This window comes from Aquarana catesbeiana, linkage group LG05, assembly GCF_042186555.1.
Source record: "Aquarana catesbeiana isolate 2022-GZ linkage group LG05, ASM4218655v1, whole genome shotgun sequence".
Lineage (NCBI taxonomy): Eukaryota > Metazoa > Chordata > Amphibia > Anura > Ranidae > Aquarana > Aquarana catesbeiana.
The window spans coordinates 312696799-312723897 of NC_133328.1; the positions used below are offsets into that span (position 1 = coordinate 312696799).

At 45.5% G+C, this 27099-nt stretch overlaps 1 protein-coding gene across 2 annotated transcripts in view; it reads left to right on the plus strand.

Moving 5' to 3' along the window:
* Positions 1–27099, plus strand: part of LPCAT1 (lysophosphatidylcholine acyltransferase 1) — a 277273-nt gene that overhangs the window by 195512 nt on the left and 54662 nt on the right. For both annotated transcript variants that reach the window (XM_073630841.1, XM_073630842.1), the window contains exons 8-10: positions 7581–7635; positions 19204–19286; positions 22051–22176. In XM_073630841.1, the coding sequence (XP_073486942.1) occupies positions 7581–7635; positions 19204–19286; positions 22051–22176 (264 nt within the window). The remainder of the gene's footprint in view (positions 1–7580; positions 7636–19203; positions 19287–22050; positions 22177–27099) is intronic.

The following is a 27099-nucleotide window of genomic DNA, read 5'->3' on the forward strand; positions in this document are numbered from 1 at the left end:
TTGCACAGCATAGAGTATATTTATATAATTAAACACAAGGCAGCATATTTCTATCCTCTGTGTGGCAAACTTACAGTGAGAAAATTAAGTATTTGATCCCCTGCAGATTTTGTAAGTTTGCCCAATTACAAAGAAATTAAGGGTCTATAATGGTTGTTATAGATGTATTTTAAATGATAGAGACAGAATATAAAGCAAAAATACAGAAAACAACACGTGATATAAATGTTATAAATTGAGTTGCAGTTCAATGAGTAAAATAAATATTTGATCCCCTACCACTCAACAATAATTCTGACTACAGTATGTGCTCCTGTGGTACATATGTGCATAATAGACACCTGTCCACAGAATCTTTCTTCCATTCAAACCCCACCATAATGGGAAAGACCAAAGAGCTGTCAAAGAACGTCGGGGACAAGATTGTAGACCTGCAAAAGGCTGGAATGGGCTACAACACTGTCAGCAAGAAGCTTGGTGAGAAGGAGACAGCCGTTGGAGTGATTATTCGCAAATGGAACAAATTAAAATTAACCATCGAACGCCCTCGGTCTGGAGCTCAATGCAAGATTTTGCCTCATGGGATAAGGATGATCATGAAAAAAGGGAGGGAACAGCCCAGAACTACACAGGAGGAGCTTGTGAATGATCTCAAGGCAGTTGGGACCACAATCACCAAACAAACCATTGGTAACACAATACGCCGCCATGGATTGAAATCCTGCAGTGCCTGCAAGGCCCCCCTCCTCAAGAAAGCACATGTACAGAATTGTCTGAAGTTTGCCAATGAACATCTAAATGATTAGGTGAAAGTGCTGTGATCAGATGAGACCAAAATTGAGCTCTTTGACATTAACTCGACTCGCCCGTGTTTGGAGGAAGAAAAATGGTGACTCTGACCCTAAGAACATCATCCCTACAGTCAAGCACGGAAGTGGAAACATTATGCTTTGGGGCTGTTTCTCTGCTAAAGGTACAGGCCGACTTTGCCGCGTTGAGGGACCAATGGATAAGGCCATGTATTGTAAAAATTTGGATGAGAACCTTCTTCCCTATGCCAGAACAATGAAGATGGGTCGTGGATGGGTCTTCCAGCATGACAATGACCCAAAACATACCGCCAAGGCAACAAAAGAGTGGCTCAAGAAAAAGCATTTGTTTTAACATTTGTATCATGTGTTTTTTCTGGATTTTTGGTTTATATGCTGTCTGTATCATTTAAAATACACCTATGATAAAAATGATAGACCCTTAATTTCTTTGTAAGTGGGCAAACTTCCAAAATCTGCAGGGGATCAAAAAAATATTTTCCCCACTGTACAGTATATAAATAGGGTCTCCTTTTTGCTGCTGTTTTTACTTATCGTACATCACGGGACACAGAGCCATAATAGATACTATGTGGGTTATAGGCCACCTTCAGGTAATGGACACTGGCACACCCTAAGACAGGAAGTCAATTCCCTATATAACCCCTGCCACTACTGGGAGTACCTCAGTTTTTTAGCCAGTGTCTAAAGTGTTGGTCACGAGTAAAGATGTGCTGTGCTGAGCTCTGCTGGAGCAATCCTTGCTGGGGCCAGCTATGCAGCCGGATCCATTCAAAGTGTCTTTTCAGGCTGAATTAAATGGTACCTGAGCCTCGTGGTGGAAGAAACAAGGTTTTGCCTGTGACCCTTCTCTTTTTAGAGAGCTGGACCCCGGGATCCAGAGCTTTGGTTTTTTTCAGCCATAAAGTTTTTTTCTGATGGGGTGTTTTACAGGTCCAGGAGTGTGGATTCACCGAGGGTCCCCGGTTCCTGAAGGTTTTGTAACGGAGCCCACCGTGAGAGGTGAAGATTGGGTCTGTTGGTTTTTACCACAGAAAACCCTGCGGTGGGAAAGGTAAGTGGAGGTTGCTAAGGAATTTTTAAATTTTCTTATGGTATGTCTCCTTTAAAAAAGTAAATGTTGTCATGCCTATGAGTCACCACTTGGGGCTGTATAGAGCACATACCTTGTCATGCTTTCCTCAGACATCAAGCTTGTTACAGAAGCAGCAGGCTTCCCTCCAGCGAGCACCTCAGGCCTTCGGTAAGATTGGGGGAATTTTCTTCTACGAAAAACTCCCCACCTGGACAAAGCTCTCCCCCTCTTCCTGCAAGGGGGAAGCCAAAAACAATCAGCGATGACGCTACGTTTTTTCACCGCCCCTGCACAACGGCTTGTTACAGGTCTCCTCACCACCCCCCCCCCCCCAGAAACACGCCGATCCCGTCAGATCAGAGGCCCACGCTCGCATGGGAAAAACCCTCTTTTGAAAAGGGGGGGGGCCTTAGCACGGCGTTGGCGTCCTCCAACGTCCAGCGCGGGAGTATGTTTAAAAGCTCAATTTTTTTGCTTGCTGCAGATGTCGGGAGGACACAATAACAAAAGGAGGTATATAAGAGCTTGGTGACACATGCATTCCCTGACACATTTACTAAAAGCATCAGGCTGAGCGTTAATAGCAGTGGCTGGACTATTGTTCAAGCAAGAGGTCTTGGGGGAGGAAACCTACAAAATACTAAAGCCTCCTTATGAGGAGGCGCCCCCGCTCGCTCGAGTAGTAGGAATACTTCCGCAGTTCTCAAGGATCTGGCAGGAAGAGTGTCGAGACAGATGGGGGACTTCCTCAATAGCTCCAGGGTACAAACTGGAGTTCCAAGAGTTCCCGTCTTCTCGTTTTCTCAGATCAAATGTTCCTAAGGATCCAGAGAAAAAGACGTCTTTCAAGCATTGGACCATCTTTTTAGCAAAACATAATCATGGTGGTCCCCATGTAAGAGCAGTGGTTGGGGTTTGGTTCAAACCTTTTTTCACGGTGCCAAAACCTAATGGACATTGTGGATCTCAAAATCTAATTCGATTCCTGAATATAACCGCTCTTTTTTTGCATGGAGTCAGTGCAATCAGTTTCCATCCTACAAGGAGAACTTCTGACGTCAATCGACATCAAAGATGCATACCTCTATGTGCCTATTTCCTCGCTCACTAGTAATATCTACTTTTCAAGGTAGAAAATCTTAATTTTCAGTGTGTAGCTCTGCTTTTTGGTCTAGCTACTGCACCTTGAGTGTTTACAAAGGTTCTGGCCCCTCCTCTAGCCAGATTAAGGGCCCAAGATATAACGATTATAGTTTACCTAGACAAACTGTTCTTGATAGACCAGTCGGTAGGCCGCTTAGACCAAAGTATGGTCACCACATTCAACTCCTGGAATACCTAGGTTGGATTCTCAACCTAGAAGAAATCTTCCTTAAAACCATGAAGAAGGCTAAAATACTTGGGTCTGATCATAGATACACCCAGAAAAGGATATTCTTGCCCCAGGCAAAGATCAGCGCCATAGAGGGAACTGATTCAGGTGGTCGAAGCAAGATGAATTATTCTATTCAGCTTTGCATGAGGTTGTTGAGAAAGATGGGGGCTTCATTCGGGGCCGTTCCTTATGCTCCGTTTCATTTGAAACTGCTGAAAAACAGTATCCTATTGGCTTGGAACAAAAAGGGTTCAAGATCCTTCCTGCAGTTACCTGGGAAGTGGTAACAACATATGCCAACCTTTTTTGGGTTGGGGAGCAGTCCTGGAAGAGGCAACTGTCCAAGAGAAGTGTCCCAGATCAGAAATGGCCTTGCCCATTAATATTCTAGAAATTCAGGCAGAGCGCTTGGCCCTGAGGGCCTGAACGTTCAGTTTACGGAATTGTCCTGCCAGGATTCATCTGACAATGCCACAGCAATGGCCTATATCAATCACCAAGGGGGCACAAGGAGTTGTGCGGACCAGAGAGAGGTGAATCATATCATATCTTGTGCAGAAAAAAATGTGCTTTGCCTATCGGCAGTCTTCATCCTAGGAATAGAAAATTGGCAGGCGGACTACTTGAGTCGCCAGCAGTTGTTCCCGGGAGAATGGTTCCCTCACCCCGATATCTTCCTGTCAATATGTCAAAGATGGGGGATCCCAGACGTAGATCTGTTTGCGTCCAGGTTCAACAAAGATATAGACAACTTTGTGTCAAGAACAAAGGATCCGCTTGCGGAATAGATGTCTTGCTATTCCCATTGAATCAGTTCTCACTGATTTATGCATTCCCTCCTATTCTACCTGTGTCCACGACTTCGCAGGATCAAGCAGGAAAGGAAGTCTGTGGTTCTTGTGGTCCCCAGCGTTGCCCAGGAGATCTTGGTATACGGAGATCATAAAGATGGCGATAGGGGGCCCATGGACCCTACCGCCACAGCCAGACCTTTTCTCGCAGGGTCCGGTATTCCATCCTACTTTACAAATGCTAAATTTAACGGTTTGGCTATTGAGACCCACATTCTGAAGAAGCGTGGGTGGTCAGGTGCAGTGGTGTCTACTCTGGTTAATGCAAGGAACCCAGCCTCCAGAGTCATATATTATAGCGTCTGGAAGGCATATGTCTCCTGGTGTAAATCCAGGGGTTGACACCCCAGGAAGTATGTCATAGGTAGAATCCTCTACTTTCTGCAGATGGGATTAAAAATAAAGCTGGTCTTGAGTACTATCAAGTGCCAGGTTTCGGCCTTATCTGTATTTCAGCGACCACTTGCTTCACACTCTTTGGTTCGTAGCTTTATTCAGGGGGTAACGTGGCTTAATCATCCAGTTAGGTCACCCCTGAACCCTTGGGACTTTAGAATTTAGCCCTGTCGGCATTACAGAAACAGCCTTTTGAGCCAATACGACATATTCCCTTGGTCCTTTTGACAAGGAAACTAGTTTTTCTGGTAGCCATATCTTCTGCAAGAAGGGTATCAGAGTTGGCTGCTCTTTCTTGTAAAGAGCCATATTTAATTATTCACAAGGATAAGGTTGTATTGCATCCTCATCGTAATTTTCTACTGAAGGTTGTGTCAGGTTTTCATTTAAACCAGGATATTGTTCTACCTTATTTTTCCAAGAACCCCGTTCTGCGGAAGAAAAGTCATTACATTTTCTTGATGTGGTGAGAGCAGTCAAAATCTATTTGAAGGCGACTCCTCAAAACAGATGTTTTGTCTGTGTTGCCTGAAGGTCCTAAAAGAAGACAGGCAGCATCGAAATCTAAGATTTCTAAATGTATATGACAAGTGATTGTTCAAGCTTATGGTTTAAAGAGGAAAGTTCCATCTTTTCATATTAAAGCGCACTCCACCAGGGCTGTTAGTACTTCTTAGGCAGTGCATCACCATGCCTGTATGGTTCAAATCTGCAAGGCCGCAACTTGGTCTTCAGTCCATACATTTACCAGATTCTATCAAGTAGATGTAAAAGGTCACAAGGATATCGCCTTTGGGCGCAGTGTGCTGCAGGCAGCAGTATAAGTCCTCTGGTCTCATGGTGCCCTACTTTTGTTGTCTCCTTACCTTCAGTTGGCATTGCTATGGGACATCCCACATAGTAACTACTATGGCTCTGTGTCCTGTGATGTACGATAAGAAAATAGGATTTTTATAACGGCTTACCTGTAAAATCTTTTTCTTTGAAGTACATCACGGGACACAGAGGTCCCTCCCTTCTTTCTGGTATACACGTGTATTGCTTTGCTACAAAAACTGAGGTATTCCCAGTAGTGGGAGGGGTTATATAGGGAGTGGACTTCCTGTCTTAGGGTGTGCCAGTGTCCATCACCTTAAAGTGGCCTATAACCCACATGGTAACTACTATGGCTCTGTGTCCCATGATGTACTTCAAAGAAAAGGATTTTACAGGTAAGCTGATATAAAATTCTATTTTTGCTTTAATAACTGTACATACTCGTCTTTAAAATATTTTTAAATTTATTTTAAATTCTATTAACTTGATCAGGACAGGTTGTGGGAAGTACAGTTGTCAGGGCAAAAAGAAAATCCAAATGGACATCAATTTGCTTTCAAAGCAGCCTCTTATCTACACTATTCTTTTTTTTTTTTTTTTTTTTTGTCACTACTCTATTGAGGCCAATAGAAATTTGCTGACCTGCATTTGATGTGTGCTTTTTTTAAATTAATGTCCAACACAGGAAGCTGCCCATGTACACAAATCTTAAATTAGGTAAACACTATCAGTTTTTTTTTTTTTTTTTTCAACCCAGCGGCCTGAAAGAAAAAAAAGTGAGGAGCTCGCTGTATTAACCTTAGATTGTTAGTACAGCGATCTCCCCGCTAAGCTATTGTGTTCTCACCGGGGGACTGCCCCCCCAACCCATCCCCCACCAGAACACACTGGTCAGCATTCGCAGCCATTGGCTGAGAGCACTGATTGGATGCTTTATTGGCAGATATTTTTTGGGCATTCCCCTTTGCCAGAAGCCAGACAGGCTGCTGTACACATGGGCTTAATCTCTGGCCCATGTGTACAGAGCTTTACTACATGCATGATATTACTGGCAATATTGAAAATGAAAAAGTGAAAGACCCTAGTAACTTAAAAGTAACTTTACTTATGCAAATATTACCTCCTGAATAATGTAGTACTTGGTACACCTAACTCCTAAATACCCACTCCAGTCAAAGCTTTTCATTTTTGTTATGGATAGAGTAGGAAAAGGGAATGTTTGCTCATCTTTACTGTTGTCTATGGATTCAGCGAGTGCTTTCCTCCCAATCTTTGTATCTGCTGCATCAGGACAAGAAATAAGGGGCTGAGGAGAGGCACTAAACAGGAAGGCACAGACAGCAGTTAAAAGCTCAGAGCTTCTAGACTTTTTTTTGTTCAACAAAACTGTGTTTTTGTTGATTTGTACTTATACCCTTTCCCTCACTCCCTGAACATTTATTTAAAATCTATACACAGGGTAATTTTAGTTGAATCTCTGTTCAGGTACAGTGTATTGATCATTGTTGTTCTCCAAAATTCATGATGGTCTATACCGCCAACCATACTGAGCACCATAACCAACGTCGCCCAGCCAGCTACCCATTCTTTTCCTTCTTCTTTCTCTCTCTTTTTTTACATTTCTTTCTCTCTTTTGTCCCTTTTAAATTTTCTGTTTTACAGGATTAATATTAAAATCCAGTATACAGTGTTTCATTGATGGAAATATTTGTATATTCTTATGCCCCGTATACACGGTCGGATTATCCGACGGAAAATGTGTGATAGGACCTTGTTGTCGGAAATTCCGACCCTGTGTAGGCTCCATCACACATTTTCCATCGGATTTTCAGACACACAAAGTTTGAGAGCAGGATATAAAATTTTCCGACAACAAAATCCGTTGTCGGAAATTACGATCGTGTGTACACAAATCCGACGGACAAAGTGCCACGCATGCTCAGAATAAATAAAGAGATGAAAGCTATTGGCCACTGCCCCGTTTATAGTCCCGACGTACGTGTTTTACGCCACCGCGTTTAGAACGATTGGATTTTCTGTCAACTTTGTGTGACCGTGTGTATGCAAGACAAGTTTGAGCCAACATCCGTCGGAAAAATTCCTAGGATTTTGTTGTCGGAATGTCTGAACAAACTCCGACCGTGTGTACGGGGCATTACTCTAACTTTGTAAATAGCAAAAGTTTGTAAGATAGGAAATGCACATAAATACATTCATATACATTTTTTTTTCTTCAGAATGAAAATCCTTTGGCTTTCTTTATGTCAGTTTCACAACTATATAGAAATTGAGGTAAGAAGCTTTTATCTAGAAAGAAATTAGTCTGTTTTTCATGGATGATTCCTATGCAATATATCCCTTTTTTTTTGTTACCTTTTGAATTAATCTTCATACCCCCCACCAGCATGTCTTATATTCTCGTCTCCAAGCTCTTCCACATTTCTCCTGTGCAACCTGCTGGAAGGCACACAGCCGGTGCTGCTAGGTCTCCTAACTGGAAAGCTGTGTCTGCACAAAGGAAAATCCCATTCACTCTTATTGAGAAGCTGTCCGCTGTCATGATAAAATAGATGGCCTGGGATTTTTTCTGAAAAAGAAGCTGCCCAGTCAAGAGACTTTGTAACAGCAAATGTGGTGCTTCCAGCAGGCCACACAGCAGGGATCTGGTGGAAGTGAGGACAGGTGAGTCTAAAGCTGGCCATACACTAGTAGAATTTTGTTTGATACTTTATTTGGAATGTTTGTTTGATTTTCTAATGCAGTGTTTCTCAACTCTAGTCCTCAAGGCGCCCCAACAGGTCACGGTTTCAGGATTTCCCTCAGATGAAACAGCTGTGGTAATTACTAAGGCAGTGAAACTGATTCAAATCACCTGTGCAAAATAATGGAAATCCTGAAAACATGACCTGTTGCGGCGCCTTGAGGACTGGAGCTGAGAAACACTGTTCTAATGGATAAGTGCGGTCAAATCCATGTTCATTTTAACAAGAAAATTTACAGAGCTGTAAGAAAAATATTTCTTGAACAAAAGAATGTCTAACAGTAGTATAGTTTTCATTTTGGAAATTCCATGTATGCCAAACCTGAATGTTCAAGGCAATTGACATTTTGAAGTACTTTAAAACTACATTCGTCAAGTCACTGGCATCATGGCATCATAGAATGTACCGATGAGATTTCTCTTAAGAATGTTAGTTTGAAAATCTTCCAGTTTATGGCCAGCTTAAGACTTTGTGGGTGTGGGGGGTGGAATAAAGACTTACTGTGCAACAGTACAGTTATCCTTTAATCCATATTGTTGCTGAAGTCTTAGGCTAAGCCATTTAGTATCTAAGACCTAGGTACTTTCTGATGGTTCATGTAATCACTCACCCTATTAATATCCAGGCATTTGGTAAGTTGTAAGAATTGAGAATGTGGTTAGAAAGCACCCCAAAAAGAAAGGCATAGCTATGCCATCCACGAGTATCTAGCCTTAAACTTATCTACAGCAACGTTTTTTTTTTTTTTGATGGTGCTACCCCTCTAGCTAATTATGTAAACTTGTCTGTAGAACATAATGTATTGCCCAAAATACTATTTTTGTTTTGCTGCGTGTTTAATTTACTCATCCCTTCTAACAAAGTTACATATAATAAAATATTTAATATATTGCAACACTGAACAAATTGGACTAATTATCGCGCATTATGTAATGCCTTTACGAGAATGTGAGGAGAACCTACAGTATCTCACAAAAGTGAGTACACCCCTCACGTTTTTGTAAATATTTTATTATATATTTTCATGTGACAATACTGAAGAAATGGCACTTTGCTACAATGTAAAGTAGTGAATGTACAGCTTGTATAGCAGTGTAAATTTGCTGTCCCATCAAAGTAGCAGCACACAGACATTAATGTCTAAACCGCTGGTAAGAAAAGTGAGTACACCCCTAAGTGAAAATGTCCAAATTGGGCCCAATTAGCCATTTTCCCTCCCCTGATGTCATGTGACTTGTTCGTGTTACAAGGTCTCAGGTGTGAATGGGAAACAGGTGTGTAAAATTTGGTGTTATCACTCTCACTCTCTTACTTGTCACTGGAAGTTCAACATGGTACCTCATGGCAAAGAACTCTCTGATGATCTGAAAAAAGAATTGTTGCTTAGCTACATAAAGAAGGCATAGGCTATAAGAAGATTGCCAAGACCCTGAAACTGAGCAGCTGCAACACGGTGGACAAGACCTTACAGCGGTTTAACAGGACAGATTCCACTCAAAACAGGCCTCACCAGGCCTCACCATGGTCGACCAAAGAAGTTGTGTGCACATGCTCAGCGTCATGTCCAGAGGTTGTCTTTGAGAAATAGACATATGAGTGCTGCCAGCATTGCTGCAGAGGTTGAAGGGGTGAGGGGGTCAGCCTGTCAGTGCTCAGACCATATGCCACACACTGCTTCAAATTGGTCTGGATGGCTGTCGTCCACAAAGGCATTATGTAATGCCTTTATGAGAATGTGAGGAGAACCTACAGTATCTCACAAATATGAGTACACCCCTCACATTTTTGTAAATATTTTATTATATCTTTTCATGTGACTACATTGTAGCAAAGTGTCATTTCTTCAGTGTTGAGTAGTAAAATAGTTATTGTACAGCTTATAAAAGTGTAAACTTGCTGTCCCCTCAAAAGAACTCAACACATCCATTAATGTCTAATAGGCCTCATACACACGAGACGCTGTTAAACGTGCGTTCAGAGGCAGTTGGACACTTTTTTCAACTGCCCTTGAACTCATTCAATATTATCCTATGTGTCCATGTACACAGTCTCGTTTTTTGGTGTTTTTAGGCAGTTGCGTTTAACCTTGTTTTTACAGAAGCAAAAAAAAGGGTTCAGTCGCAAAAGTTTTCCACGTTTCAGACGCCAAACGTAGCTAAACGCCGGTACCGCATTTAGCCACGTTTTGCGTTTATAAGTGTTTTTAAAGGTACCCTATTTTTTGGACCATAAAACACAGAAATATGATGGTAAACTGCAGCAGAGGGGGCTTGTCCGGGATGGCAGAGGGAGCAGACATGCCTGTCTGAGCTCCCTGAGACTGGGTGCTTATATCCTGATTTACAGGGTGCAGACCCCATAATATTCCCCACGCTAGATCCCTCCTGGTGGGGAGATAATCTGGGACCATTTTCAGACGAATCGGCCAGCAGAAATCCTCAAAAGAGGCGACAGGGCCGCACTTCGTGGACTAGGCCGAAGCTGCGGCCTCGCCTAGAAAATCCTGCCCGCGGCCTTGCACAGCCGGCGCGGTTGCGGTCTGGAAGTCGCCAACAGAGGTTCTGGAGGGCTCCCCCCTATCCCTCTCTACTCCTGGTGCCTCCCCTGGGGTATGCAAACAAGGAAGAGTCAGTCCAGATCCCGGAAAAAGGCCACAAAGCCTGACATCACAGACAAGGCAGCAGCCGGGGCCTCGTCTGAGACTCCTGCCAGGATGGAGAACCAGGCCGAATACCCTGACAGGCTGCCTTCCACGGCGGCCGATTTTAAAGCGGTTCTACAGGCCATAACCACTTTGACCGGTAAGGTGGACCATATCCAGGCAAATGTGGAATTTATTAGGAAGGATTTTGATGCCTTTCGGGGAGGAGTATCTGAGGTGGAGCAACGGGTCTCCCAGGCGGAGGATACAGTGCGTGACCATGGGGCCAACATTAATGCACTTAAAGCCAGGGTAAAGACGCTCGAGTCCCGCACAGAAGATGAAGAGAACCGTAACAGAAGAAATAACTTGCGCATATTGGGACTCCCTGAGGGGGCAGAGGGTACGAATCCTACGGCCTTCATGGATCGTTTATTACAACAACTACTTCCTACAGCACATTTTTCCCCATTCTTTACTGTGGAGAGGGCCCATCGCATACCCACCACCAGGGGGCACCGCCCCGTACCTTCATCTTCAAGCTTCTTCATTTTCCGGACAGAGATATTGTGATGAGAGGCCAGAGCCCAAGGCGAACTCCGCTTCGAAAATGCTAAGCTTCTAATTTTTCCGGATTACTCACTGGAAACCCAAAAGCAAAGAAAATCATTTGATTCCGTTAGGGCGGGGCTTCGCTCTCATCATATTAAATACAGTATGCTGTTCCCGGCCAGGCTGAGGGTGGAAGACGGGGAGTCTGTGCGGTTTTTAGTATCCCCGGAAGAGGCCTCCGCCTGGATCGACACACTCCCGCCCAGATAAGTAACCTACTTGAACGCCTGCTTAAGCGGACTGATATCTCTACTGTTTTTCATGTACCGTGCCTTTTCCTACCCGTTGGGCTGGGTCTTCCTAATGGATTGTAACATCCTCCACATGTTGTGTTTTTTACTTCTGAACTCTTGAGGGTCAGACAACTAGGCCTCAAAAAGGTTTTTTGAGGCCTCACTACTGCAAAGGTGGCTTTAGGACTGTATCCTACTTCTCCCACCCCTCCTTCCCACCTTTGCACATTCTGAACCCAGGCCCATTATCGACTTCGAATAGAAAACAGATACTCAGCTACCATTATCCATACGGTTGGGAATCTGGCCTTATCCATATGGCTGGGAATCCGGCCTTTAACTGCCATAACCACAAGTGGCCTTACAGACGTGTCTCTCTTATACATTGGGCCAAACAGGGCCTCCTGACCTACACTGTCCGCTGCCACTCTGTTTTATATCCTTTGGAATGGCCGAAGCATTCTTTGCAACGTTCATGTTAAGTTTGTACCCCCGGCGGCTGCCGGGAGCCTGCACCTGCCTTTTTTATTAATCCGGTCTCCAGCAAGAGGATGCGGATGCCGTTTTGCACAGGTTCCCCCTTTACAGGTGTTACCGCCTTGGTTCGAAATTGGGATCCTGAGCCTCCCCAAAGTTGGGGCTGGGGTTGGCTGGGTAGGGGGGTTGGTTGGGTTTATTTTGTTATGTTTGGTTCCTATGTTGTTTTTTCACAAGCGATGTAAACGTATATGTCACTAGATGTTTGAGATGCCACGTTCTGATCTGTGTGGTGATCCGAGCCTTGCATCTTATTTTGGGTGGAGACCCATGGCTTGAAAATGTACTAATATATGATTATGGCTGACTGTACTATTGTCTCATGGAACACTAGGGGCTTGAACTCTTCTGTAAAACGGTCCTTAGTATTTCAATTTCTCAAAACCTATCATCCCCAAATATGTATATTACAAGAAACTCATTTGACAGGCAGTAAGCTCCTGAGCCTTAGACGGCCCTGGGTGGGGCATCAATATCACTCCACTTACACCAATTACTCTAGAGGGGTCATTTTAGTTCATAAGTCTCTACCATTCAAGCTACTAGCGCTGGAACTAGATCCGGAGTGTCGTTTTGTTATCATTCATGCTATGGTAGATAGATTAGAACTGGTGGTGGTGGGGTTGTACCTGCCCCCCCCCCCCCCCGGCCTCCACAAGATTACTTAACCAGCTTGTCTCTAAAATTGCCACTTATGCTACGGACACTGGTGATACTGGGAGATATTAACCTGGCCCCGGACCCTGGGGTGGACAGACTCTCGCCCGGAGTGGGCTCATCTTCAGAGCTGCTCTCCTGGGCGGAAGCCTCTAACCTGACTGATGTGTGGAGATGGCGCAATCCCTCTCGAAGGGCCTACACATGTCACTCGGCTTCTTACAAGACCCTATCATGTATAGATCTTGCCTATGCGGGGGGGTCTGTTCTACCCAGCGTTATGGAAATCACCATTCTCCCCCGTGGCATATCCGATCACGCTCCGCTTGCTTTGAAGCTGTGCATGTCTTATTCACCGGTCGAGAATCTCTGGGGATTGTCTAGATTTTGGCTGGATGATTCCAGGATATCAGAACCATATAGGTCTGAGGCGACGCAGTATTGGCTGGATTTGGAGCAATCGGTATCTCTGACCACGTCTTGGGACGCATTTAAAACCTTCGCTAGGGACAAACTACAGTCACATATCCGTAGTGTCCGTAAGAATCTGAGAGAGGAGACCCGAAGGGCTGAGGAGAGGGTGGCGGTGCTTGAGGAGGAGTACTCGGAGTCCCGGACTCCGAGAACGTACTCTGACTTTCAGGCAGCATTGCGGGATGTTCTCTTACTGCGAACGTCAGCTACTAAGACTACATTTCTGCATCAGTCCCAAAGAATTTTCGAGCACGGGGAAAAAACTGGTAGTATGCTGGCATGGCTGGTGAGGGAAAACTCCTCCCCGGTGACTATTTCGACTATTCATGACCTGGATGGGACGACCCTAACAGACCCCTCCTCCATTAATGACAGATTTGCATCATTCTACCGGGAGCTCTATGCTTCTCAAATGACTTGCACAGATGCCGAACTGACAACATATCTCGACGGGGTGGAGCTCCCTTGCCTGACCTCCACGTTTTAGAGAAGCTTTAGATGGTCCTATCCTACTAGAGGAATTACAGAGGGCTGTGGCCTCCTTGCAAAATGGCAAAACGCCAGGCCCGGATGGGATACCTGCTGAATTCTTTAAAACTTATGTAGAAGAAATATTACCATTGTTTAGAACAGTACTGCGACACGCCATGAAGGGGAATCTGTTGCCCCCAACAATGGCTGAGGCAGTTATAGTAGTCATCCTTAAACCGGGCAAGCCTCCTGAACAGTGCTCTTCATATCGCCCTATCTCTCTCCTTAATGTGGATGCCAAACTGTTGGCCAAGGTGTTAGCTGGGCGATTGAACATGATTACGGCACTGGTGCATGCGGACCAGTCTGGATTTATGCCGGGCAGAGGGACCGACATTAACATCCGACGTCTCCTCACGCATTTGTCTAGGGCGAGTGGGGACAGCCCAGAGGTGGTCGCCTCTCTAGATGCTGAAAAGGCTTTTGACTCGGTTGAGTGGCGCTACCTCTGGGCACTTTTCCGCAAGTTCGGATTTGGCCCTCGTTTCATTGGCTGGGTCCAGATGCTGTATCAAAATCCTACGGCCCATATACGTACGAATAACTCACTGTCCATGCAGTTTCCCCTGTCCAGAGGCACTAGACAGGGCTGTCCACTATCACTGGGATTATTCGCATTGGCCATGGAACCCATGGCAGCTCGTATTAGGTCCGCCTCCTCAGTGAAGGGAATTCAAGTGGGTGTGATCACTGACAAAATATCATTATACGCCGATGATACCCTCCTTTTCCTTAAAGACATTTCTTCCCTCCCACCGGCGCTACAAATAATAGATGAATTCGGATCATTCTCTGGAATTAGAGTTAACTGGGGGAAATCTCTCCTTTTCTCACTGAATGCGTCGGGTCACCATTCACCGACAGGCACCCCCCTAAACTGGACATCTGAATTCAAATATCTAGGAGTAAGGATTGGGACTCCATTATCCTCATATTATGAGCTGAATCTTCAACCACTTCTAAAAAATTTTTCACAAAAGTGTATAGCCTGGAGGACCCTTCCCGTATCACCAGTTGGTAGGGTAAATTTAGTTAAAATGGTTTATCTCCCCAAATTCTTATACTTTTTTCGTAATGCCCCCTTAATTCCTCCAGCCTCATTTTTCGCAAAATTAAAAAGTATAATTTCTTCCTTTGTTTGGAACGGTAGGTCCCCGCGACTGGCCATTACTACCCTTCAGCTGCCCGTCACCCAGGGTGGTCTGTCCCTACCAGATTTTCAGATCTACTTCTGGGCGGCCGTCCTGGTGACGGTCTGATGGTGGTTTTCCCAACTGCAGGACAACCCAGCGGTAACATTGGAGGCAGCCATAATGGGTTCATACTCTTCTCTCAGTAACGTGGTGTTCAGGGGGGGGCGAGATCTCACCCTGGCATCACGGATCTGATGCGTACCACCATTAAAGTGGTTGTATAGTCTTTTTTTTTTTACTTTTACCTACAGGTAAGCCTATAAGAAGGCTTACCTGTAGGTAAAAAAAATATCTCCTAAACCGTACTATGAGCCGCTGACTGCAGCGGCGCATGCGCACAGGGGATTCTCGGCTGAAGGCCCGGCAACTGCCGGACCTTGCCGGGTAAGAAATCTCCCGCGCGCATGCGCGGGAGTGATGACATCGCGGCTCCAGCCACTCACAGCGCTGGAACCGCGATACCCGGAAGACACGCCGAGGCAACATGACAGCTCCCTCGGCGTGGAGGCCTCGTTCTAAGGTAAGTATTTCATAATGAGCTAGTATGCGGTGCATACTAGCTCATTATGCCTTTTGCTTTACAGGGGTAAAAAAAAAAAATTCAGCGGGTATACAACCGCTTTAATATTTGGACTAAAGCCAGGGCCCGCTTTGCCTCCCCGAGACGTTTTCTCCCCACATTCCTCTATGGGGTAATCCTAATCTACCGCACATGAATACCGTACCTGACCCCCAGGTTTGGGCAAAGAAAGGTATAGTTAAACTAAAGCATATAGTTCAGGGGGGTAAATTGAGAACCTTTTCTGATCTCAAACATACCTACTCACTACCGGATGGATGTTGTTTCGTTACTACCAGCTTCGACACGCGTATAGGAGACAATTCCCAGCACAAATCATATTAAAATCAGACTCTGTGGAGGGACTACTAACAGCCAAGGTCATAGATAAACCTCTCTCCTCCTTATATTTCCATCTGTCCATAGCTCCTTTGAAAAAACTCATGATAGATGGAGACTGGACATTCCAGATTTGTCAGAGGAGGAGTGGGAGTCATGTGTGTCATCCTTTGTCACTAATATGATTTCGGCCAGAGACTGCTTTATGCAGGTCAAGTTCCTTCACAGAGCCTATTACACTCCAAAGCGGTTAACTATTATGAATCCTAATGTCCCGGTGGCCTGTCCTAGATGTGGTCAGAGTTCCGCCACCTTCTTTCATATGATATGGTCCTGTCCCCGCCTCGGATACTATTGGTTGGAGATAGCTGACACCCTTAGTCGGGTTACCTCTCTGGAGCTGGGAATAGATCCCAAAATGATGCTGCTCAATGTTTTTGACCCTAGGGTAAGAGGCAAATATACTAGACTATTTTTGAACTATGCCACATTTCATGCTCGTAGAGAGATATTCCTCCACTGGAAGGACAATGCCCCACCCAGGGTAACTTCGTGGCGCCTTAAATTGAACTCAGTGCTACCATTATATAAACTTACATACGCCAATTGAAACTGTCCTGCCAAATTTGACGAGATATGGTCAGGATGGATAGATGCGTGGGGCACAGAGGTGGATGAAGATCACCGGGATATTGATATTGAACCCGCCCCGCAATAGTTTACCACTATTTCTTTTTTACCCTCTGAATGTTCATTGTTTTAGATCTGTGAACCTAATATGATAGATGAGATCCTCCCTCGGGCCCTCCTTTCTCTCCCCCCTTCCCCCCCACTTCCCCTTTCCTCCCCTCCCCTCCTTCCTCCCCCCCTTTCCTCCCCCCCCCTCACCTTCCTCCCCCCCCCTCACCTTCCTCCCCCCCCCCTCACCTTCCTCCCCCTCCTCACCTTCCTCCCCCTCCTCACCTTCCTCCCCCTCCTCACCTTCCTCCCCCTCCTCACCTTCCTCCCCCTCCTTTCCCTCCCAGTCCCCCCCCCGTCTCCATAATCTCCTCAAATAATACTGCCGGAAATTGCTAACTCAGATCTCATCTCCTAATGTGATATAATTCAATAGCTCTGCACAGATTTCTCCTGTTTTAAAACTGCGCCCAATCGTTTTATGACAATCTATGTAACAGTAATTCTGTGAACAACTGTGTATTTGCATCGCTTGTATTGTAAAAATCGAATAAACATTTCTTTTCTTGTTAAAAAAAAAACTGCAGCAGAGAATGATATTTTGGGACCTAACTTTGGGGCTCCATATCTTGGGGCTACTTGGTGCTAGGAACCTCAAATTTGGTGTGCAAACACAGTGGAACTAGCTCTACAACATCCACGAGATACGGGGCCCCAAAGCACACTAAATATGGGGTGCCAAGTGGCCCTGAGATACGAGGCCCCAAAGTTGGGTCGCAAAATGTCATTCTCTGCTCTGCAGACGCTTCTAGGTGCAAACGCGGTAAAACGCCGCTAAACACGGCATGCAAACGTGGCAAAATGAGCGTTTCTAAACGCCAGTTTCAGCTTTTAAAAACATGTGTTCAGCAGAGTTTGCACCGGCGTCTCGTGTGCATGAAGCCTAAACCGCTGGCAACAAAAGTGAGTACACCCCTAAGTGAAAATGTTCAAATTGGGTCCAAAGTGCCAATATTTTGTGTGGCCACCATTATTTTCTTCACAGGTTGACAATGGAGTCCTCTTCCACTCCTCCATGACGACATAATGGAGCTGGTGGAGGTTAGAGACCTTGCGCTCCTCCACCTTCTGTTTGAGGATACCCCACAGATGCTCAATAGGGTTTAGGTCTGGAGACATGCTTGGCCAGTCCATCATCTTTACCCTTTGCTTCTTTAGGAAGGCAGTGGTCATCTTGGAGGTGAGTTTGGGGTCGTTATCATGTTGGAATACTGCCCTGCGGCCCAGTCTCCGAAGGGAGGGGGATCATGCTCTGCTTCAGGATGTCACAGTACTTGTTGCCATTCATGATTCCCTCAATGAACTGTAGCTCCCCAGTGACGGCAGCACTCATGCAGCCCCAGACCATGACACTCCCACCACCATGCTTGACTGTAGGCAAGACACACTTGTCTTTGTACTCCTCACCTGGTTGCCGCCACACCCGCTTGACACTATCTGAACCAAATAAGTTTATCTTGGCCTCAAATCAGAACACAGGACATGGTTCCAGTAATCCGTGTCCTTAGTCTGCTTGTCTTCAGCTGTTTGTGGGCTTTCTTCTGCGTGCATCATTAGAAGAGGCTTCCTTCTGGGACGACAGCCATGCAGACCAATTTGATTCAGTGTGCAGCATCTGGTCTGAGCACTGACAGGGTGACCCCTCACCCCTTCAACCTCTGTAGCAATGCTGGCAGCACTCATATGCCTATTTCCCAAAGACAACCTCTTAATATGATGCTGAGCACATGCACTCAACTTCTTTGGTCGACCATGGTGAGGCCTGTTCTGAGTGGAACCTGTCCTGTTAAACCGCTATATGGTCTTGGCCATCATGTTGCATCTCAGTTTCAGGGTCTTGGCAATTTTCTTATAGCCTAGGCCAGTGATGCCGAACCTTGGCATCCCAGATGTTTTGGAACTACATTTCCCATGATTCTCAACTACACTCCAGAGTGCATGAGCATCATGGGAAATGTAGTTCCAAAACACCTGGGGTGCCAAGGTTCGCCATCACTGGCCTAGGCCTTCTCTATGTAAATAAGCAACAATTCTTTTTTTCAGATCCCCATGAGATGCCATGTTGAACTTCCAGTGACCAGTAAGAGAGTGAGAGTGATAACACCAATTTTACACACCTGCTCCCCATTCACACCTGAGACCCTGTAATACTAACAAGTCACATGACATCGGTGGAGAGAAAATGGCTAATTGGGCCGAATTTGGACATTTTCACTTAGGATTGTACTCACTTTTGTTACCAGCGGTTTAGACAATTAATGGCTGTGTGTTGTTATTTTGAGGGGACACCAAATTTACACTGTTATACAAGCTGTACACTCACTACTTTACATTGTAGCAAAGTGTCATTTCTCCAGTGTTGTCACATGAAAAGGTATAATAAAATATTTACAAAAATGTGAGGGGTGTACTCACTTTTGTGAGATACTGTATGTGTTAGGAAAAACGTAACCTGACAGTGCGAGTTGTCTAGTCTCTCTTTGTAATGACTAATTTTCAACAGTAGTAATGCATTTTTCATGGCAGTGGTCATCCCTATACTGAATATTCATAATAATATATTTTTTTTAATTTCTGTGTTTAGTTTCTTCCAATTTATACTCCTTCTGAAGAAGAGAAGAAAAACCCTGCCCTGTATGCTCACAATGTAAGGCGTGTCATGGCAAAGTACGTACCTCAGTTTGTTGTTGATTACTGGTAATAGTGGTACTAATACTTCCAGAGGCCTGTAACCCATGTTTTGTCTGGTTGCAAATAAATATTCCCTTGCACTCAGTCCAGCTAGTTATCCTTTTTAATATTACTTTATCAACCATACAAAAATGGCACAACATAAAAAAAAACAGTGTGTATATAAACACAATAGGGAGCAGTTAAAATGCAGTAAAACTCTTGCAGGTGTTTTATAATTTTGGATACGTTTGTAATATGTAAATACAATAAAGCAGTAGGACAGCTTTCTTGAGTGTCCTGAAGTAAAAAATAAAAAAACATTTTTTTCAAACAATATACAGTTGCACAACAATGGGGCATGAGAGAGCTGAAAAGTTTTCTTTTGTCTATAATGAGTAAAGCATAATATATCATGTGCTATTGTAGAATAGGATCTGGGGTCATCTCTAGAAAGGATTTGCAGAGGACAGTTTTTAAATGTACCGGTAACCATTTCACCCATGTTTTGTAATATGGGGTATTTCATGTAACTCAAGCAACCAATCAGCTTCTGATTCATTCTATATTCCACATTAAAACATGTAACGGAGATTCTAATTGGCTGCTGTAAGTAACCAGAAGTTTTCCTGTCTGCACCCTTCTTGTACATCAGTTGTATTGTCTTGCTATTACAAGAAGAATGTCGATCATTTATAACAGTTTCTTTAAACTGAAAATGATCTGTTGCTTTTTTTTTTTTTTTTTAAACTGAATTGCTTTAGTGACCTCCTAAGTTTAAGCAGAGTTGATTACATCCATTTCACTCATTGCAATGTTATCACTACAGTAGCTGAACTGAATAAATAATGTGACTTACACTGACTTTATCTTCCATTGTGTGCCAAGATGTAATGTGAGTAAATTGCGCTTTCGCCCATGGAATTTATTCACTGCTTAGCAGAGGTGAAGCAAGCAGTGCATGTGCTGACATTGGACTTAATTACTAAAGTGCATCATAAAATATTATTGTGTGCATCTGCAAGATTTCAGTCCACTGTGAATTTATGTTACAGCTAAAATCAAATCAAGCTTTAAAAGCACGGTCTATAAAGAATGCAGAAATATGGCACAGAATGAAATTCCTCTCAAAATTGTAGAAACCTTTGATTTTTGACGTTGGAGGCTGTGATATCATTTGGGAATTTCCTACTTGTATTTGTCTTTGGCTTTTTTCCCCTTTATCTGCACTTCCATTGGAAATAGATGAGGAATTTAAACTGCAGTAAAATAGTCTGCATTAAAAGATTTTGATCTGCCCATACCAACAATCATATTTATGGTCCAAAGTAATTTCCGTTAAATTGTTCAGAGTGTATATAAACCTCAAATAGTTTTTTCAGTGTGTTCAGCATAATGCCTCACTGCTTCCAGTTTTTTAAGCAGACATTTTCTGTGAATCTGATGTAAAGTTTCTAGCCGCAGCACCACAGCACAGAGCGTGCAGCCGCAGCACCACAGCACAGAGCGTGCAGCCGCAGCACCACAGCACAGAGCGTGCAGCCGCAGCACCACAGCACAGAGCGTGCAGCCGCAGCACCACAGCACAGAGCGTGCAGCCGCAGCACCACAGCACAGAGCGTGCAGCACCAGTCACAGATATTTCTCCCCCCCATCCTGTACAAATCCCCCCCCCCCCCCCCGTCCTGTACATATCACCCCCTCTTGCTCACATTTACCCCCCTTCCTTTTACACATCCCCTCCTCATGCATTGCATCCTCCATGTACACATTGGCCCCCATCCCCCTACACATTGCCTTCTTGCACTTGTTCACTGTCTCCAAAAATATGGCTGATATGTTGTAGTAATTAGTGCTCAGCCTGGCAGGGGTTAAAGCTGATGCTGTCTCTTGCTGACTCACATTCTCTCCTCATATTCTTGAGATCCCTAACCTGCCGACCTGTCAGTTCCCCGGAGTACACAGCAAGGACGGCAGAGCTGAGAAAAGTCCCATAACAAGTCACTGAGGCCAGAGTACTATGTACCGATTGCAGGCTTCCCAGAGAAAGGTCTAATTCTTACCTGGGGGCAGTCACAGCGTGAGAGACGTCCACCTGGAGCACGCCTACGTGTAGTAGCTGGAGGACAGGGAGGAGGTAAGCTAGGAGGAGGAAGAGGTGCTGCATACCGCCATAGCGAGTAAAGCCACTGCACTCCCAGCAGTGAGCCAGGAAATTGGAAGTGACGTTGCAGTAGCTGCAAAAAGCACCGCTCAGTCTTCCTCCGTCCCCACCAATTAAAAAACGGAAAGGAGGCCACGTACGAATCAGTGAGAAGTGGGAGTGTTTGTGGGCGCACCGCTTGCGCCCTGAACACAGGCAAATCAGCTTCCTAGCTTGCAATTGGCTGATTGAAAGCTGGGAAGCTTCCCATAGACTGCCGTGTGTCTGTGGCGCCTGGACACTCTCTTAAAGGGCCTTTTTTTTTTTTTTAGCTTAGGGGGGGGGGGGCATGCGCCCCCCATGGATGGGCTGCCACTGTTGAAACTCCTTGGGTTGGTGTTTATTATTATAATGTTGTTCATTTGAAAGTTTGTTTTGCCTAAATAGGTTTTGATTACACTCTTGCAATAAGAAGTGCTATTAGCAGGTGGTGCTCAGACTGCATCAAGCAGCCTATTTTTACTCAAGTTCAGGTTCATTCATAGAAAGGATGAAATGTTACACTTGACTGACATTTGTTTTTCTCTTTTATGTTTACGTTGAATTTTTCTCTTAAAGAGCATTGAATGTGTCTGTCACAGACTACACATTTGAAGACTGCCAGCTGGCATTAGCAGAGGGCCAGCTTCGTCTCCCATCAGATACTTCTCTCTTGGAGTTTGCAAGACTTGTAAGAAGTCTGGGGTAGGTAACATGTACATCCTGGAATGTCAATTTATATCTGTTGGGAGATTAGCTTTCACTGGATTGCCCATTTTTATAATTCAAGGACAGATTTTTTCATCTATGAAAAAATACTGATTTTGTTGGATCTTTTTTCATTATAGCCAGATATGTCCTTGCAGTTATTGTTAACACACACATTACACTATGTCAATGACATCTTATTTTACCCTCTGTTTGAAGGTGATATTATTACTTGATTCATTAGCAGAATCATAAAATCTGAAATCTATGCAAATGGTATAGCTGAAATACTGCTATTTTAGCTTTCAAAGGATATATAACTTTGTCCACTTCTACCTCAACAGTCCGGTCCGTGACATCACTTTTCTCTACTACTTTTCTTGATTACCTCTCTTCACTCCAGCCTGTGGTTGGACAATGAAGGAGCAGTAAACATACTGATGAGGTTACTTGCTTACAAAAATAGTGTGTAAAGTACATTGAAAGAGTTTAATTCTTGCAGAACTGCATTAAATAGTGTTTTTAAATCTGCCTGGAGTTTAGCTTTTATTGACGGACCCATTCATTATTATGTCGCCAAACATAAGTAGTAAAACATAAGATCATTTGTTACAGCATTGTTTCTCAGCACTGGAGGTAAAGCGTTGTCTAGCTTTTTAAAATCACCTTTTACATGCTGCAAGGCAGCCCATGGAAGACTTATTTTTCTCAAGTCGTCTTCCAGGACGGCACCCTGAGAGATGACTGGTCCCACCTGACAGAAAACACAATCAAGATAGAGGTTAAAAACCCCGCCCCTCCCAGTGCTCCTCAGTTTTTTTTATTGTGTTTCCCCACACCGAAATGTTTTTTTTTTTCCTCTAAAGTCCTAAGGCCGAGGGCTGGAGGTCTCCCCCTGGGAGCCGGGCTACAGGCTTGGGAACCTCTGGGTCTGGTAGGGTTTGCCCTTCCTGGGGGGTCTTCCCTATTTCCCGGGGGGACAGGAGGAAGAACCCCCCCCTGAGAACTGAAGGACCCTGGGCACAGTGGAGTTTCCCAGAACTTCACGGACCATATCTCCTTCTCCCCTTCCTTACCTGACAAGAGTGTCAGTTTTACAGGTAGATACTGGTCAGAAGATTTCCCTGGAACTCCTTCGGTTGGTGCCTCTTCCTGCTCCCATGTCGGAGCCGGCGTATCAGCGGCGCGTGGGCATTTTCCGGCGCCATGTTGCTGAAGACTTCTCCTGGGCTCCGGAAGTGAGTCACACCGCGCGCCTCGCTAGAGCAGGGCACTTCCGGTTTCAGACGGCTTATGGAAAATGGTGGTGCAGCGTTCAGACGGCGCTGCAGAGGAGAGAGACACACAGACTTGAGCTCAAGAGAGATTGATCGGCAGGGAGCAGGCGCCCACATCTACTCTCGCCAGAGGGGTGAACCCCGATCATGGAAAGAGAGGATGGGCCGACAACGGCCATAGCCGTTCAGGAGACCACGGGGGGGGGGGGGGGGGGGGCAGGGCAGTCTACCTAGCTGGCGGGGGTAATGGAGGGGGAGGGTCCCCTAGCCCTTACCCTCGCAGCATACCACAGTGTTTTTCTGTCTTAGACTAATTGGGCTTTTCTCTTACAGAAACGGAAGCTATTGCCCAGGGAGTCAACAGTAGACCTAGGTCTAAGGCTTCTTCTCAGTCCGAGAAGTGTGGATATTGCAATGAGAAATTGGCACCAGATCACACCAAGCCATTTTGTTACAAATGTATGCATAAATTATCCGGGAAGGAGACCTCTCAGGTCATGAGAGATTTTCTCTCGGTGCAGACAGAAATGTTGACTACCCTCAAGGCTTTCCAGGCAACCCTAAAGACTAGGCAGGATGAGTCCCACCCTAGTAGAGAGGGTTCATCCACACACGGGCAATGCTGCTGCATTGAGCCCGGCACTGGCGTCGGCCTGTGTAGCCAGAAATGCGGATTTATGGGTAACCAAGTTAATGGACCATGTAGCGCATACTTCCAAGTCCAAGCAACTCTTGGATTCCCTGGAAGTGATTGGAAAGGCCGCAGCCTACCTTGCGGATGCAGCAGTTGAAACTGTGTGTACGTCTGCAAAATCGTCAGCCTTCCTAATCTCGGCTAGAAGGGCCATATGGGTTAGGACCTAGGATGGGGACCACACATCAAAAACACGTCTGTGTGGTTTGCCATTCTGAGGGTCCATTCTATTTGGTACAGGTTTTTATCGGACCCTATCCAGATCCACAGAGGAGGGGAAAAAGTTTCCTTTAAGGCCTAAGAAAGATGAGAGTAAATTTTTTCAAGGCCCCCAGGTCAACAACCGCTTCAGAAATCGCAAGGAAGGCAAGAAGTGGGGCATCGGCAGGGGCAAGCAGAAGGGAGGTCTCCTTTTCTCAGGCACAAAACCTGCCGACAAGGATCCCAAGTGACGCCAGCGCCGGGGGGGGGGCTCTCAGTTTATTACACAGTGGGAACAGGTCTCTCAGAGTCCTCTTATCCTTCCAGTGGATAAGAGAGGGCTACAAACTGGAATTGGTTTCCAGACCCCCCCAAACCTTTCTTCTAACCCATCTACCCAGGGATCGGCGGAAAGCGTTAGGTCTCTTAGAGAGTGTCAGGCATTTGGCAGATAAGGATTTCATCCTGCCAGTGCCAGCAAAACAATGCGGGCAGGGGTTTTATACCCACATTTTTGTGGTCCCAAACCCCTCCGGGAAATACCGCCTGATTATAAATCTAAAAAGGCTAAACACATTCCTACGGGACAAGAAGTTTTGTATGGAATCTGTGTACACAGTCAGGAAGCATCTGTTGAAGGAGGTCTTTATGGTCACCATAGACCTAAAAGATGCATATCTGCACGTCCCCATTTTCCCGGAGCATCAGGTCTTTCTACACTTTGCAATTTGCACAGACCAGGGTACCCAGCACTGGCAGTTCAGTGCCCTGCCCTTCGGACTGGCAGTCACCCCGAGAGTCTTTACAAAGATTCTTGCAGAGGTCATCTCTCACCTACACCTCCAGGGGATCACGCTGATCCCCTATCTAGGTGACCTATTGGTCTACAACCTATCCAGGGATTCTCTACTCTCCGATCTGGACAAGGTGATAAGCACCTTGGAATCTATGGGGTGGTTGATCAGTCAGGAGAAGTCCTCACTGACTCCATCACAGACCAAGGTCTACCTAGGTATCCTGGTGGACTCAGTAGCACAGAGGCTGGTACTTCCCCAGGAGAAGGTAGAAGCCCTGATACACGCAGTATCATCAATCCTAGAATTGAAGGAGGCCTCCCGAAGGATGATTTTGAGAATTCTGTGGCTGATGACGTCCTGTATTCCTGCTGTGCCTTGGGCCCAGCTCCACTCCAGGACCCTCCACCAATTCCTACTCTCCTCCTGGGATGGGAAAAGAGTTGTTAGACGAGCAGGTTCCCATTCCCGGGGAGGTATAGAGGTCCCTTCTTTGGTGGCTCAACCCTCAGAGGTTGGGGAAAGGACACCTTTGGTCCCAGCTTCAGCCTGTCAGGGTGACAACCAATGTGAGCTTCAGGGTTGGGGGCCCATCTAGGGGTACTGCAGGCCCAGGGTTTATGGAACCGGCTCCAGAGAGCCTCTTCCTCCAATTTCAGGGAGCTCTTAGTAGTCAGAGAATCACTAAGAGCGTTCGAGGACAGGATCAGGTCCTGTTGAACTGTCAGGTCCTCTCCGACAACTCGACAATGGTGGCCTTCCTGAATCGTCAGGGGTACCTGGTCTCGCTCACTGATGGGTTTAATGCAGGAACTCTTGGAGTGGGCAGAACAGAGAATTCCCTCAATTTTGGCGGTACATAAAAGGGGGATCTTCAACGCAGACGCGGATTTCCTCAGTCAACTGACCGTTCACCAGGGAGAATGGGAGTTAAATCCTGAGGTATTCTGTCTTGTGTATCGACAGTTCGGCACCCCAGAGATAGACCTCTTCGTCCGCAGAGAGAACAGGAGAGTCAAAAGGTTCTTTTGTCTGTTCAGAGAGCAGGGGTCCGAGGGGGTGGATGCGTTAGCACAAGATTGGAAATTCGGGCTGGCTTATGCCTTTCCCCCTTAGCACTGATCCCAGGAATAGTGCAGAAACTGAGTTGGCCCAGGGGCAGTCTGATCCTGAACGCTCCCTGGTGGCCCAAGAGGACCTGGTTTCCCACCCTGGGAAATTATTTGGTGACCTCCCTGCAGCACCTTCCGGAACGTCAGGACCTTCTACTTCAGGGTCCACTTTACCGCCCGAAACTGACGGCTTGGCTCTTGAGATGGAGAGCCTGCACAGGAAGGGGTGCTCTGAGAAAGTAATTGAGACCCTTTACTGAGCAGAAAGCTGATTACCATACGCATTTATGCCAGGGTCTGGGGGGGTCTTCTCTCGGTGTCAAACGAGGGGGACCTTTCAACAGGACAACCCTACGATCCTAGACTTCCTACAGAGGGGGGGTGGATCGAGGCCTGGCAACCAAGACCCTTAGGCTCCAGGTGGCAGCACTGTCTAGTTTTTTTAGACAGGGGACTGGCCCTGGACCAATTGATCAAAAGATTTTTGACAGCTAGGGAGAGGCTGTCCCTGGTTCAAATTAGTAAATTTCCACCGTGGGACTTGTCTCTAGTCTTAGAGGCCCTAACCAGGGCACCTTTTGAGCCGTTGGCTCAGATTTCATTTAAGTTGCTTTCTCTTAAAACAGTCTTCCTTCTGGCCATTAAAACAGCCAGGAGAGTAGGCGATTTACAGGCTCTATCTATGAAATAGCAGTTTTTACGTTTATTGGAGGACAGGGGCATTCTCAGGCAGTATCCCCTGTACCTTCCCAAAGTGGCCTCACGGTTTTATAGGTCACAGGAAATAATCTTCCCCTCCTTTTGTGTTAACCCACAGAACAAGAAAGAAAGCCTTTCATTTA